This window comes from Haemaphysalis longicornis, unplaced genomic scaffold (assembly GCF_048455015.1).
Source record: "Haemaphysalis longicornis isolate Haplotype H1 unplaced genomic scaffold, Haemaphysalis longicornis Haplotype H1 scaffold_1, whole genome shotgun sequence".
Lineage (NCBI taxonomy): Eukaryota > Metazoa > Arthropoda > Arachnida > Ixodida > Ixodidae > Haemaphysalis > Haemaphysalis longicornis.
Genome location: NW_027526203.1, coordinates 348,327,070 through 348,343,295, shown reverse-complemented (window position 1 = coordinate 348,343,295; position 16,226 = coordinate 348,327,070). Strand labels below are relative to the sequence as shown.

Here is a 16,226-nt window from a genome sequence, read left to right as displayed (position 1 = left end):
GAGGACATGCGGTGGGGTTTACTGAACTGGCAATGAAGCCGCGTATTGGCGTCAATTCTTGAGGCGCCACTCACTTCAGACGCGCACTATATGCGCTCAGCTGAAACCTATTTAGCAGAGGAAAAAAAGGAATAAGGGTACACGTGCCCAAAACAATCAGAGAATATCTACATGCGCACAGTTGCTTCTCAGGAAGCAAGCGCAAGTTGGACAGTGAGCTCGTGTAGATACCCCCCCCCCCCCCAAAACGATGCTCTGAATGTCGCGTATCGGCGGAGGCGGAATTGGAACTGAGGGTGCGTGGAGTGCTCAGGGGTGTTTTTCGCGCAGAGGTGCCACCCACCACTCACTTAAACCCTTTAGTGTAGCGCCTTCAAAGCGTTAGACATATTCACAAGAGTTGGTCTTTTAAGTACGATGGTTACTATGAAAATAATCGGCATAGTGCCAGTAGCAATGGCGGAAATATATTTCCCATTTGTCAGCGCATCACCATGGTTAGTTCAGGGAAATTTTTGTGAGAGCACTGTGCACAAAAAATACGCCCAGATTGCTCGAATCGATATGAAGCGGCTTCCTGACTGGGCATATGGCGCAACCCTCCCACATAATCATAACTCAGTTTGTTACTTGCCCTCCGAGTCTCCGGAGACTCTTTAATAAAAACCGGACAAGACAAAACGTTTTTTTTTAAAACGGAGTATCCATATACACACAGGTAGTAAACGAAACATCGCGAAGCCCCTTATCATTGATTATATTACGCATATGTTGCCCGCCCCATCCAACAGAATGAAACATTCAGCACTGTCGACAGTTCTGTTCGCCCCCGATAGCTATGCTGCGGCAGTAATAACTGCGTAGTCTTCTGAAGAGCTGGGTCATGTATGTGTATGTCCACACCACGCCGAATGTAAAAGCTTCACTACGCCAGTATGTCGCATAGCAACGAATAATAGAACCAGAGCGAAGGAGAGACAGGCATGTATTGTGCCCAGTTACGAAGTAGCCATTAAAATACATCGTGAAATGTAAGTTCGGATGTTTACCAGCCAGCCCGTACCAACCAAAAGTTTGGGCCAATTGCCGATAGGCAATTGTATAGAACACGTGAAACGTATGTAATGCCTGTCACAGCTACTCGGCCGTTTAAAAGGCCTTCTGAAGGGCTCCGACACAATTTTCTATCGAGTAGCCCATTGACTATTTATTATTAATAGTCTAGACGCACTTGTACGTGAATATTCAGCGGTCAGGTGACACCTGCCATGTAGCACAAGCATAACACCGGCAAATCACGATAGCACATTTGCCTTAAACCTTTGGTTACTCACGGTTTCTCCGTGACGTCATACCACGTGCTGCCCCATCCAATCCCCCCAACCAAATTACGCGTTGATCCCCCCGCCTTCGGTGGGTCCAAGTACCCGCGACTCCCAAAGGAACGCGCGAGCCGCAGACATCACGTAGAAACGATGGTGCCTACGGCAGCGCCACGTCCATTTAATGGGAGTGATTTCAGATTGCGCACACATCACCCGGTAGGTGCGTTCTATCAACAGCGGCGCCTCGAGCGACGCCGCCGTTGCTAGGACGTGGCAGTTGCTTGCTGAATGTTTCATACTGTACCAGACATTTCTCGGAGTGAATCACGTCACACCAGCTGACTTCGCATCTTCCTAACACATCGGCTGTGGGACTATCGGGCGCATACTACGAAAGCACGGCATGCTACAAAAGGCCTAAATACCTTTCACGCAAATAACGGCTAATAGCTTTACGTGGAGTGTAGTCACATACACGCACCCCCAGAGATGGCCATGTTCCAAGCGTAGTTCATAACTGGCAGGGGACGAGCAATACGACCTGGAACGCTGATCTATTCGGGACATACATGCATGCGGGCGTGCGTGCATACATACATACATACATACATACATACATACATACATACATACATACATACATACATACATACATACATACATACATACATACATACATACATACATACATACATACATACATACATACATACATACATACATACACACACGCATGCATACATACATACATACATACATACATACATACATACATACATACATACATACGTCCTTTTAACGCTCACAGAAACAATGATAGATACACGAATTTCTCCAGGCAGACAGATATTGTATGCAATAGAGCATTCAAATACCATTGACACAACTTTTGCAACTTTTTGTTTCGACACCTTCACTGCAGGCCAACTTTGCGCACTGTGGAACATCCTTTAAAGGCAAACCTTAGGTTTTCTGCTGGGGATACGCGTCCGATATGGCCAAACGTCTCACCCATAATTCTGTATAACTGCTTTCAACTTTGGGATGAAAATTGGGAACAGTGTGCAAAAATCAAGGTTTTAGTGTTGCTCTCAGTTTGCTGACACGTTCTCTCACAAGTCATGTTGCTAAGTAATATAAGACGACTGATTTATCTAAGCAGTCGATGACAATGGAATCGATGACGATCGACCGAGACAGTATGACGACTGTCATCGCACAACCTTCATCGGACACCAGTTCGAATGAGGCTATCGCGTCAGACACTCGCTCCCCCACACAAATCTCTACCCCGAGAGCACGAACGTCATTTACGTGCTCTCCAGACTAATACATTCCCCCATCCTATCCGGTTCACCTTTTCGACCGACAGAACTCCCCGCTTTGCCGATTTTGCGGAGAACCCGGAACGCTACGCCATATGGTCGGAGGATGTGACCAATCTCCACTGATTCCTCCCAACCTGCAACTTTCCACTGTCGAGCTTTGGGAGAGCGCCTTGGCGAGCACCAGCCTGGACGACCAGCTTCGGCTGGCTCAAAGGGCTGTCGATGCTGCCCGCGCTCAAGGCATCCTGGACTGAGGACGCCTCCTTCAAGCTTCAGCACAATCCCCCCTGTTGATTTAAATAAATGTTTATTCTCTCTCTCTCTCTCTCTCTCTCACTCTCTCTCTCTCTCTCTCTCTCTCTCTCTCTCTCTCTCTCTCTCTCTCTCTCTCTCTCTCTCTCTCTCTCTCTCTCTTCAGGATACTTTGCTGACGTTTCTTCTTTTACAGACAAGTAATTTTTGAACGACCACGTCAACAGGAACCAACGTTTTCCTGTGGGATGCTCAGCTACAGTTGTAGATGTGTAACTGTTAATGTAATGGGCTAGATTTTGAGTATTAAGTGCAATGCACTTCTTAAGCGACCCTGAACCTGCGTCCACCGGCGATGTCCGCGCACGTGGAGATGGGCGCGCGCAGCCTGGCCGCTGACGTGGCACATACCCACGTGGGGGATTGGCCAGGAATCTCCTCGTCTTCCTTGGCAACGGGGGGAGATGGGCGCGCGCTGCCTGGCCGCTGACATGGCACATACCCACGTGGGGGATTTGCCAAGAATCGGGCGTGAGAAGGGCTAATGCACCTGATTAAAGGAGTACTGACACGAAATTTCAAAGCTGAGATCCGCTCTAGCAATCAAGTACAACGACAACACAAATAGGTGTCTGTGAATAAATGCATCTTTCTTTCTTTGTAGTTGTGTGTGTGTGTGTGATCTCTCTTTCGCGAACATTACCGAACCGCGCAAATTCAACTCGTGCATTCGCACTTTCACATTCTTCCCCTCGGGGAAATGCGGGGAATTTATGGAGAGAAGTTACTAACTTTCGTGTTAGGGAGTTCATTCTGGTCTCACCGTGCGAAAATGTATAATTCAAACATGAATCTATTATATTTCAGGCAACACAGTTGGCTAAATTCTTGTTTGAAGTGTTCGGAAGCAATTTCAGAACGAATTGTGCTTGTCAACGTGTCAACAGAGGGAAAATAATGGCTCAGGTTTAATACTTCTAAACGTATTTTTTTTCACAAATGAGGCTGCTTTGGTATCTTTTAGGCCGGTTCAGAAGAGGGGCGCGGCATGTGTATCGGCACATTTTATTATCTTCTGCGTAGCACCGAAAGTGCTTCGCTTGTACCTATCTCGGAGAGGAATCCAACGCAGAGTGTTTCTTGAAAGTTTCCCTTTGCTTGAGATTTCGCAGCCTGCCGTCTAGTTATATCTACTGGATAATTGAAGGGCACGCAGAGACAGCCCAGCCGGCGCCGTCGACAAGCGGTGGCGAAGCAGTCGATCGTTGAACCCTTGCCTAGTCAAGTGTTTCCCTTGCACTGAAGCGCACGCACAGACCGCCCAGGTGACGCTGAGAGATCAAGCGCAGGCAACGCAGCCGTTTTACCCTGTGCTAGTCCCGTGGTACCGCAGTGTCGAGGCTCCTAGGGAGCGAAGCGATGAGAAAGGCGCAGCTTGGACGCCGTTTGGTGAGGATCAACTGCGAAGCGATGAATGACCTTGAAGGTTGTAACCTATTAGAGCTTTCGCCCTAAAAAAAAAAAAATGGAAACAGGTGGCCTCATAAACAGAACGAGTCAGCTTGTTTCTATTTCTCTGTCGTCATCGTGTGCTTTAATGTTTGGCACAGGGGGCATTTTACAGTATGTACAAGTGGGCAACACAATAAATACATATAGGTCATAGCTCTGTCGTCGTCTCTACACCCGCTATGTATTTGGACTGGTCCCCGGCGGTCGCCGCGGGCGGATGCGTTTTCAGCATGGTCAGGCCACTCAGCGTCTTCGCCGTTGGTGGGGCTGGCTCCGGACTCGGCTCTTCCTCGTCCGAGCTGCGCAGGAAAAGGAGGAGGAGGAGATACGCTTGATAAAGAACTGCGCAGGGCTGCACGAACACTCCGGGCGAAAAACGTGACCAACGTGTGCACGACCACTAGGCTTCCATCAATGCGCCTTTTATCACTGTATCATGTCAAGACATCTGCATGTCAGTTTAAAATCTGCATAAAAATGAAAAAAAAAACAATAGTTTTCGCTCCCGTATAACAAATTTAGCAGATGTTGGTACGGTGCATCGATTATTGAGTTAAAATAGCGATATGAATTGTAAACCAAAACTGTTAAAGAAAATGCGGAGGAAAGCACTTCGGAAGTTTATAGCATACTCATTTAAGAGCAAAATGATGTGCATTCTGATTCCACGACAGGCGACAGTCTGTATGGTTATTCATAATTTCAATAGGCGCGTTTTTCAATGCCAGAAATACATCTAGCGCACAGAAAAATTATTAGGGTGGGCGCAGAAAGTGTCCTGCTTTAGTTGACATGGATTTTGCCATATAGGATTCCGGAAAAGAATGCAGCATGAAAAAAATGGGGTTACCGCGATGTAATGCTACAATAGGAAATGTGGTCGCGATTTAATGTTACAATAGGCAAGGTTCAGAAACGTAGTCCATCTAGTCAACGTTTATGTTCTTTGACGTCATTTTGCATGAACTTCGCGTTTAACTAGAAGTGAAGTCATTCTTCAGTCATAAATATGTTCCGATATTTCCTATCTCTTGAAGACAACTATCGAAGCTCATCTAGTACCCGTTGCGGAGCTCTCCGACAAGACAACTGCGTCTGCTTCGTGCCATTCTCTTTATTGGTTTCGTGCGTACGATGTAACCGTAAGCCGATATAAACACTGCCTCAGAGAATTTGGAAAGTTTAATTGTTTATTACCGAAATTTCCCGTGCGTGAAGTACATTTGTTCGGTTTTTTTAATGGCTCTATACTACAATTGTGAGTAACTTGGTTTTAGTGGACCCGGAAGTCACGCTATTGCCCGAGCAGACGCAATGTCGCAGCTAGACTCCATCGGTTTCTCTGCCGCGTTTCTCATAATTTCTTCGCTATTCCTTCTTGTCTTCAACTAGAGTCTTGCGACCTTCTGCAATATTTCATTCAACACTCACGGCAAAATGCGGCCGCCTGCAATGACGCGAGACAGTTCAGAATTCATCAGTTCGTTTTGACATGCTGAATGTTTGAAGATGTGATAGGGCTGAGCACAAAGAGACAAGACAGGATGAGCGCGGTACAGTATGCAGTCACACCAAAGCGCCAAGCTTCCTCACTTTTCGTACATGTGGGGTTTCCGCTGAAGATCACCAGCTGGCATAAAGTAACCAGTATCCGCCCCCACTCCGGCATGCCTCGCATATAGCTCAGGTATACTTTAACATGAAAATAATAATAATTTTTACCCAGAGGAGTTTTGCATTTTGCAGGGCCGTTTCTTTTTTTATTTATATAAAACAAATGGCTCTTGGTGAAGTTTTCTAGGTCCGCATTCCTGGCTGACCCGGAGAATATACGCAGTATTTGCTGGGAAAGGACCCAACGTGACACAGGCTCTTCTGCTTGGTTCTCAGGACGCGCAGTTGAAACTTAAAAGCAGCTCACTTGTAGGCGACGTATAACGGATTTCGGCTGGCTGTCGGCGCGTCGTCGAATGTCGCCGACGCGCAGCTGCCGACGCGTGCCGTGGACGCGTTTCCGATGGAGCTGGGCGCGCCTTCGGTGGGAGACTCGCGCTCGTAGGCTCCCCGGCCCCCGCTCAAGTAGGCCACGTCGCCCTTCAGCCCGAGCGGCGACTCGTGGTAGCTGCCGTCCTCGTCCACCGGCACGCTCATCTGCAGTACCTGCAGGGCATTGCACGCGTCGTCTCGAAATCGTACCGCTCATAAGCCTCCCACAGTCGCAGAAAAACAGCCTTCATTTGAAACGCATCTGATGGTCAATGTGTTGACCTGCGACACATGCACCATAAGGAATCGCATATGATGAACGCTTCTAATAATTCGTCGATCTAATCAATCCTTTCACGCTTCACAGCAATTCCATGTCCGATCAGAACGATAGAACAAAGTAATTGATCATATAGCCTCGCGCGGGCATAGTATGTGCACCGGCTCTTAACAGCAATCACCTAGAGTGAGAAAGACGGGGAACGAAGCGCGCCTGGAAAATAGCCGCATCCCCTATTTAGGTCTCCAGGCGTGGCTAGAGTGCCCGCAAATGATGCCAAAACGCTGCTCCGCCTTGCCATTTTTTATAAAAAAAGCCGCCGTTCCAGAAACGCGGCACATCCATTCCCATTGGCAGCGACTCGTTCCATAGCGCGTGCCTCAGAAATAAAGTACCAAGAAATGCAGCGCACGCCTCCAATAACGTCTGGGCATGCGCTGAACTCAAATCCACGATACTTATCTATCCCAGTTCTCCCCATCATGCACATTCTTGCAATTTCCCTGCCCCCTATATACCATGATGGTATGGGAGCTCTCACACTGCAAATTCGCCTCTTCTCCCAACCCCTTCCGGGTTCGAAATCCATTGTTTCCTTATAACGCAACATGCACATCTTGATTAAAGTTTCGCCGCATCATATTTGCAAGCTGCAAGGTCTTCATGACCCTTAAAACCATGCTCATAAAATGGTCTTCGAAATAACAATTTCTACCGCCGTCGGTCTGTTTGCCGTATACAGAGCGGCTCTACGTCGAAAGTTCCTTTGTAAATTTTTCTGATCAAAAATTGCTTTTGCGAGAGAAAGATTGTTGCGGGAGAAAGTGTATTCATGCTCCCCTTTTCTTTTTTTTTTTTTTAAGAAGAGTAAAAGCTATATTACTGTCGAGAACTGTGTCGTTGCGAGTTACCTTACAGGTTACGTTCGCGTCTGAGAACGCTTGATCGGTACAGTGCACGAGAATAGGAAAGTGAGAGCAAAAAAAAAACTATTCGGATGGTGGTGAAGCTTTTAAGTTGAGCGGTTACACATCATTTTAGCGTTCAATTGTATTTGTTGTGTACAACTGTGAATCGTAAAGTACCTGTGCTTCTTTTTTTTTTTTTTTTTTTTTTTGCTAGGGACGTGTTCGGCGTGGGTTATGAAAGCATTTCGGCTTAAAGAAAAGCATAAAAAAAGATCTTTATGATCGGGGTTCTTTTTATGGCGAACTTATGCAAAAATTCAATTGTCCAAAAAGTTATTTTTTCCAAGAACTGGTAGGGCATCATTTAAAAAAAGCTGAACGATGTACAAAAAAAAAAAAAAGCACCAAGGCAAAGGAAGCTGAGCATGAGCGCAGAGCACGCCGATCAGGCTCAAACAATCCACGTTATCGTGTATAGTCGTGGGATTTGCCTGGATCAGCTGTGATTTGTAACAGCAAGACTAAATAGGCGGACACGATTTTCTGCGAGCGGGGCTGTTCCAAAACTTGCCTGCGTCTCGTATTCTTTCAAGCTTGAGTCGGCGTAGACGGGCTCGTATCTTGGGGCCACACACATCCGCTTTATTCTCTCCTTGTTGGCCACATACCTGAAGTCAAGCGAAATCAGTCTCATCACAACTGTTGCATTTACAGCAGTGTCTACAGGACTCGTAACCAATAAAAAAAAACAAGCTTTGACACACGAAGACATCGGTAATATTTACAAAATTGCAGTACGAATTGCAAGCTGGAGCCGCACAAGTGGCACAAGACGGCATAGTGAGGTGTGTGATGCATCCAATGCAAACATGTCCATACCCCTTTACGGCCCAGCCCACACAAACGTGTGGGTCAACAAATCATTTACTAAGTGGCACCTGTTTCGGTTTCAGTTTCACAGCCCTTGGTAGTCGCTGCGAACGCTTCCGAGACTTTATTGGTTTCGTTAGTTCACTCATTTCGCCACCAGGGGGCGAGAAATCGCACATTAAAAACGGCGCTCAAGCCAGCGCGATCACGCTAGCCGCCTTCAACATGACAACAGATATTTCCTCTTGCTATTCTCGTATTTTCTGAATAACAAGTGTAAGACACGACTTGCAGGACTTGGAAAAACGCGATTGGCTAAAAAATACACCCGTTCCCTTCGTCTTCGTTCCGTCATCACGCTTGAAAAATGCACCCACACATATGTGTGGGCTGGGCTTTTGTCGTCACGAAAATTTTGCTGGGCACTACAGGGTGGCGGGCTCGTGCCCTGCAGCGCTAGCGATAAAAATTTTTTCTTCCTTTCTTCGTGTCTCATTTATTCGCGGTTTTGTGCTGGCTCGTTGGTAATGTTTTCTCGCGCCTGAAGCTTGAACTAGTTCCGTAATTACTTGTAAAAAATATTAATTATAATTATTTATTATATTAATGAAAACTTCATTATTATTGATTTTCCAAAAATCCCATTTATAATATAAGTACTCCTGAAAACAATGTAAAACTCCTAAATAAAACGTACAAATGCAGGTTTTCTGCGCCTGGTGCCATTTTTAAGGTATTCTTACTACCCGCAGATCATACGAATAGAAGCCCAGCCCACACATATGTGTGGGTTTGTTTTCTGTGTGAAATACTCTGCGCTTTCTATTTTCATTTGTCGAAGCCCGATTAGGAAAGGGTAAATACACAGAATTTATTTACTTGTGGCCTTTTTTTCCAAAATCTTTTTGCTGGGCAGGAAAGGGATACGTGATGCAAGCAGATCCAAACAGTATAATTTCGCGAAACTGGAGCGCAAACACACAAGGCGCTTAGTATCGGGGTCTTGTTTGTTTCTTTTTCCACGGTGTAAGAATATTCTTACACCGTGCTTTTTCTCTCTTACTTTTAGGAACGAAACATTTATTGTGTTCTTATCAGCAGGTGATTCATTGTTCTTGTCATTGTTACACCCAGTGAGCAAAGTGGAACCGGCACGTACAGTGGTTCCCTTCCCCCTATATGCTCCTGGGTAAATCCCGCTACCAGGAATACGTCGTAGAAAATGCCCGGCGCCAGACATTTCAAGCGGTGTTTGCCTGTGCACGTATTCGGTCCCCGCAATGAAATTGATGAAAAACAGCCGTTTAAACTCGCAAGAGTGCAACTGAGTCACTGACTATGAAACGAAAGGGCTTTGTGGTGACCTCCCAAAAAAGGTTGCATGAACCGTTGACAAGTGCTTTCACTGATACGAATTTATGAAACATATAGGCGGTCGTACATAAAGCCAAACGGACAACGCGAAAAAGCTTCGGATATAGTGGCGTAATTTACGTTAAATCAAGGTCATTTGTGGTCAAAACCAAAATTTCTATATTTTTTTGGCGATATCAAGTGACCGCAGGTACAAAACCAGATTTTCAGTCTGCAGTTTTAAGAAACTGCCCTCTACTTTATCCTAATACCCCAACAGAGTAGAGTAAACGTTAATTGCTGTTGTCAGCACGTCTCCGACAAAGTCATGCAGTGAAAATTAGGTCTGCTTTAATTATCATGACAAAGGCAGGGAAGCATAGAAGTAATTTTAACCAATGCGGGAAGATATACTCAAGTGCAAAGCTGACGCCCGGAGCTGCTCAGCTTTTGCACCCATGCAGTTTGCGGGGGTTTTATGTGGCCCCCAGGTATTATCCGCAGGGCCAAACCGCTAAAATTTATTCTAGGCGTAGTAAGCGGCTAAGAGGCTATATGTGCACTACTAACTTCGGTACACAAATGTACATGTTTCGTGTTCGACAAAAACAAATAAACTAAGAAGCTCAGAATGCCGAAAAGGCAAGGTACGCCTCCACGATTCGTCTAGTTGATCACAGAGGGCGCAGCCGTCCTGAAGCTTCGTGTCTTTTTTTATATCGTCATTATTTTGCCAAAGACACCTTCATTGCGTGATATTTCTACCTCGTGTAGACATGGTCTGATATATGATATTTCATGTGGCTTTACGTATATTCATGTTATATATAACACCATATAAACTATTGCACTGATTCCCACCAACTGCTTGCTCCAATAAACTTGCAGCTAAGTCGACAGCGTGTTCGGTTGAAACTCGCCTGGCCGTGGGTTAAAATTCTTGCAGGGGTTTCTTGTATTTGTGTTTTATTAACCGTGTGTCGGTAGACGATGGCAACGAAGCCGTCAACACATCAACAAAGCCGTCAACGAAACCGTCAACGAAACGTCAACACATGGCTCGTTGCAAAAACCACCAGCGGCTCACCGTGACCACATGCAGCAGTGGTAGACGATGCCAACGAAGCCGAGCACGGCGATGATGCAGGCAAGCACTATGAGTGCGGCGCCAAGGTCACTCGAGTCTCCGCCAGCGATCTTGACAGGCCGCACGAGGTTGGGCGGCGCGGTCGGTGGGGCGTACGGGTGCCGCAACTGCTGTGCCGTGATGGCCAGGCTGCGTGACAGGTGGTCCAGGAACGAGGACTGCGCGCTGCCGCTACTCGTCAACCTGCGGGCACCGTCAAACGTGGCTTCCTCTTCCTCATGTCCATATTTGTGGCGAAACCTGCCCTGCTGTTATAGGCACCTCACAGTGATAACGGACACCGAAAAATGTCCCCGCTGTGATCCTTAACATTTTTACCGCGGGGGTTTATGCAAGAGGCCTTCAACCGGTTGTGTACATAAATATTCTGAAGAAGAAGGGTACACAAGATCGATAGAGCAATTCGAAGCCTCGTGCTACCGCTCCAGATTTTTCGTCAGTGTTTGTCCTGTTCAAAATATCAGCCGCTTTGAAATTTTGTCTGACAGAGACGTTTTCATACTGAACCTTGCAAACAATGTTCGAAATGACTGGAAGCAATGTATTGTTTCACTAATCACGAGAATAAATGTAGAGACGAGAACTTTGTAAACAGATAGATTCGCTTACATTTGTATCCGAGGGTCATTTGTCGTAAGAATTCTTAAAGTTTCCGGTTCCACCAGGTACATCCAGATGTCGCTTCTGCGTTGAAAGCCATTGATCAGTATACGACTAGGGGCCTCCGTGGAGCGCATTAAATGCATTCGGTACCTACCCGGAGAAGTCTGTTGCGATGGTGTTGTTTCGAAGTACCTTCAGTGCGACCACCTTCTCGACGCTTGCAATAAGACGTGTCTGCTGCTGGATAATGCTGGAAGAAGAAACAAAAAGGCAACAGGCGAAAGTTTAAGTCTCTCATTTTGCGCTTTGGTGCTACGTGCGGGTTGTGAATAGCGCCGAAATAAAAGGTTCCAGTAATATCTAATTTCTCCCCGTGCCTTCGCATGAAGCAGGTGCCAGGTGCAATTTCGCATGCGTGCGTGCATGCGTGAACGAGCATTTTTCAGCACATTTTTTAGACTAATGCATCACTCTTTTGTGCGCGTTTGGTAGGGCCCACACATCAAATTTCTTGATGCCGAGGGCAGTGAAATACAATGTTGCGTTTAAACTCAAGACGTTTGCGTTTAAACTCAAGTTCCTGTTGCAGTAAGCGAACACACTTTTCAAGGGGCATCCAGAGTACTGTTTTTTTTTTTTACTCCTGCCGACGGCTGGCTCGCCCTGCACGCGCTGACTAGCACGCTCTGCTTTTTTCACATGAGGGCTTCGCGTCACAGATGACTCCACGATCACTAAACAGGCTGCCGCCATAAAAACGTCCTTTCAACAAAATCTAACTGCAGTGGCGCTTTTATACTTCGCCATAGACGATATACTGCCGCCACGATGAGCATTGATTCGAACGTATGCGATGCCATGTACAACGTCAGTGGATTACGCTGTAACGATTGCGGCAAGAGACTGCTCCGGCGCGCGAGTGGGGCTATATAAAGAGAAATCGCTCAACCTCATTATGTGATCCTTGAGTTGTAGTACTTTGTCTGGTAGGACATCGCCAACTGCCAATACCAGGCGGTTCTCGTGACGGATCAGGTTCACCTGCAAAAACACCAAAACGGAACTCACTCGAATGCGACTTTTTTTCATGCGGCGCTGGTCATTTTCAAGTTTGATTCATGACAAAATTTTGGTGGAACAACTACAATTTTTGATCTTGAAAGTCCAATTGAGTACCTTTATTATCTCTCAAATTTGAAATAGGAAAGGGATGTTACTACGTGCTGCCATATTACGGACGTCACAGTTACCACGATGTGTTAATTTCCAGATAATTAAGGATGCCATTTCCGAACCACCAAATACTCTCCCAAATAATCTCATCTTATTGACTATGGTGTGTAAGAAAATAGAAAACGGAATTTCAACCCCCGACATCGTCAGAGATTTCAAACAGGCATACGTGCACCTGTAGTAACCTAGGAAAATAATTTCATCAACGTAATATGTCGCATACCGCAAACTCCTATTTTTATAATAACGGTGTATATAAAGAGCACACTACAACTTCTCCTTTTTCCCCATGAAAGGGTACGAGCGGAGCAAGAGAAATGTATGGAATATTTCAGAACTTTTGAGCAGCTCGCGTCGAAAGAAATGCAGTATTACGAAATGCTGGATGTGCTCGTAGAGAGGAGAAGTCTGCCTGGCTGAGTGAAATGGGAAGGCTAACTGTGGTGCACTCACATAAACGTAGGTGGACTCCGTGAGCGCCCTGGATGTCAGGTCGGGGCTGTCCCTGGCGGTGACCTTCAGCTTGATGGGCAGCTCCACGTCTTGCATGTCGTCGAACGTCTTCACGTTGCTAAGGTAGCCGACCTGCGGGTCGATGCTGAACTTGCCATCCGGATCCGAGTCTGGGGACAGGTCGTACACGATCTTCCCGTTTGAACCCGAATCCAAGTCTTCGGCCTGTAAGAGGTGGCGAAGTCGTAGGGGGTGAAAAACTGAGCTGATGTTTCGAGTGTAATCGCGGTTTTGTGTAATTTCACAGTCATCATCCTCATCGGCTAATGTCAGGATGAAGGTATCTACTCTATACTTCTGATCACTCCTTCCCTGCGTCATCCGTATCCATTCTTTGCACCCGACATTTCTTACCTCGTCTCGCCGCCCAGTTAGGTGCCTGTCCCGACCTCTCACATCATTCCTTAGTAGCCAATCTGTTACCGCGGTGGTACACCGATTTTCACTTTTCCGCAATACACGCACCTATTTTCTAGTCATTCGATCTAGGATTTTTTTCTTACACGAGTTGGTTGTTTGCACATGACACTCAATTCCTATCCCTAATATTGCTCTTATCTTTCTTCTTTCCGCGGCTCGTTGGGGTGACCTAGTTTTTTTTGAAGGACTTTGGTTTCTCCTGCTCGATATGTTAGCAACGGAACGAAGTAATGCACGTGCACCACATCCCTTTTAGTAACATAGTAATGTACGGTTAATTCCTGGAAAGTACTTCTCGAATGCTAATTCTGTGCCTGATTTCTTTCTCGTGATTTGGATCAGAGGTGAAAACTCGGCCAAGACAGTTACGTTCACTCACTTCAAATATATCATTACCTAGGCTGAACGGCACACTCTCCGCTTGACTCTTTAATATATCTTCCGTTTTCGGCGCATTAATCTTGAACCCCGCTACTAAGCTTTTAGAATGCAGTTCCCGAAACATTCTTTGCAGGTATTCTACCGACTCACTGAACAAGAATATGTGGTCCCCAAATCTTAACGGGCTCAAATATTTTAAATTTACTCGCATCCCCGACGTGTACAAATAAACCGAACACTCTTATCATGAAAGATTATCGCGCCCGCACATTCCTTGTATATCTTTTTCAAAAGCCTATATGCAAGTTTTCTTTACCCCCTCATCTCTCAGTGCTTCAATTACTGTGGTGGTTTCCACAGAATTAACGATTTTTAGCCACCTATAATCGTCAGCTGCGAAGGTTTGTTCTATTCAGCAGATTTATCCATTTTGACGACAGGAATGTCACCCATTGTTGGGTCATCTTTTTCTCATTCGGACCCTTTCTCTCAATTAGTGCAATTCAAAGGCGTTGACAAAAACCCCCGTCTTATCCGCCGCCGCTGAATGAGCGCACGAAGCCTGGGATAATTCCTTGCGAGACGACGAAGCCGGCAACGATACTCACGCTGATCGGAGGTGTGGATTGTATACAGACTACCGACTGTGTGTTGCAACTAAATTTGATACTGTCACATTACGGCCTATGGTTGAGCTTCGTGGTTGCTGCTAGTGTTTTAAGACTGTCGTTCGCTGCAAAAAATAGCGGTATCAGGGCTCTTGCAAAAGAGAAATATTTTAGATTGGTGATGTGCGTCACCAGTGTTGCATAATTTGTGGCGAGCGCCAGATTTGAGAGTTACAGCATGCACGATCACGATGTTTTCTTGTTGGTAGGAAATACAACAGCCGACTGATTTTTCAGACCTGGAGGGGAACAAACAATAGTCCGAATAAAAGAGCCGTCCGAAAAACCCGCGAGGCGTAAAAATGAACTTTATTTCATTTACGTAGGACTGAACAAGTCGCGAATGGTTCCTTGCCCTAAATTCCTCTTTCGTGTGAGAACATCTGCTTACATCTCTGCAAGCGTCACGTTTTCTTCGTAAACATTGGACAACAACGCCAAAGCGTTGGCAATGCCTTTCGGACCCGTTTCCGGCTTCCGAGATTGCTTCCGCCGCAGACTACTGCATGCAACATTATGGCCTCCAAATCAAAGTTTGTTACCCCGGCTGGAGTCAAGCCAACCCCCATCCAATCCGAAGCTAGCCAGGTGGCTTAGGATTCAAAATAGCGCCGTCCCAGAGTCGCCCCGTTGCCCATGCCCCGTGGCTTTGTCACGGAAACTTTTGTCCGGAAAAGTGAACTCCTGCCTTTATTTTGCTGAAATATCCGTTGTTCATACATATTACTACCATTGGACAACTGGCGGTTCCACGGGGGAGTCCGGAATATCCAACAAGTCCGAATTTTTGAAGACCGAAAAAACGGTCGGCTACTGCATACCATGATACGCCTTGCGCAATAGCGATTGTGGCGGGTTGTTTCAGGTATTGTTTCTTTTAAAGGATGTAGAAAATGCACAAGTTTGTCAAGCACGTACGTGTCTCGCTCTTGAAGGAACTTACTTCTGTTTAAACAGGACGTGCCACCAGACTCTACTACTTACCGAAATTTATATCACAAAAAATGTTTTAAGTCGTCGTGCTACAACTAGGCTTTATTTTTTCATATAGCAGTTACTCTTCTTTAAATGCGTCTGTGCGGTCGTGGAAAGGGGGGGGGGGCAGAACGTTCTTTATGGCTCAGATAATTCTCTGCTGAACGGCTAGGAAAATCTCAATTAGTTTGCACAAAGTAAAAATTACGGGGGTTGCTTAAAGCTTCCTGTGAATGTGAAAGCATAAGCCCAGTTGTATCTCTTTTCACCTGCTGTTGAACCATCTGCTGAAATTTGCGGCCGCGCCCGTCCCAACTTCACGAGTGCCCTAGTCAGCGCTCTCAGATTCTCCTCAGACAGCACCCTCAGAAGAAGAGTGAGCGGAAGCTCACTTTTCATCGCCAAGAACCTTGTGTTCTCCCCGTCGGTACCTTCCCCTGTCAAGGTGTCTCTTATTGCACGTGCAACCGCG

General features: G+C 46.2%; 1 protein-coding gene across 1 annotated transcript in view; it reads right to left on the bottom strand.

Moving 5' to 3' along the window:
- Window positions 1-4,467: 4,467 nt before the first annotated feature.
- Cad99c (cadherin 99C) overlaps window positions 4,468-16,226 on the bottom strand; it is a 206,807-nt gene continuing 195,048 nt past the window's right edge. Inside the window, exons 30-37 of the mRNA XM_077685562.1 lie at window positions 13,251-13,475; window positions 12,514-12,605; window positions 11,719-11,814; window positions 11,571-11,645; window positions 10,902-11,144; window positions 8,163-8,259; window positions 6,339-6,577; window positions 4,468-4,716 (exon numbers count right to left, since the gene is read on the bottom strand). Of these exons, the coding sequence (XP_077541688.1) occupies window positions 4,566-4,716; window positions 6,339-6,577; window positions 8,163-8,259; window positions 10,902-11,144; window positions 11,571-11,645; window positions 11,719-11,814; window positions 12,514-12,605; window positions 13,251-13,475 (1,218 nt within the window). The 3' untranslated portion in view covers window positions 4,468-4,565. The remainder of the gene's footprint in view (window positions 4,717-6,338; window positions 6,578-8,162; window positions 8,260-10,901; window positions 11,145-11,570; window positions 11,646-11,718; window positions 11,815-12,513; window positions 12,606-13,250; window positions 13,476-16,226) is intronic.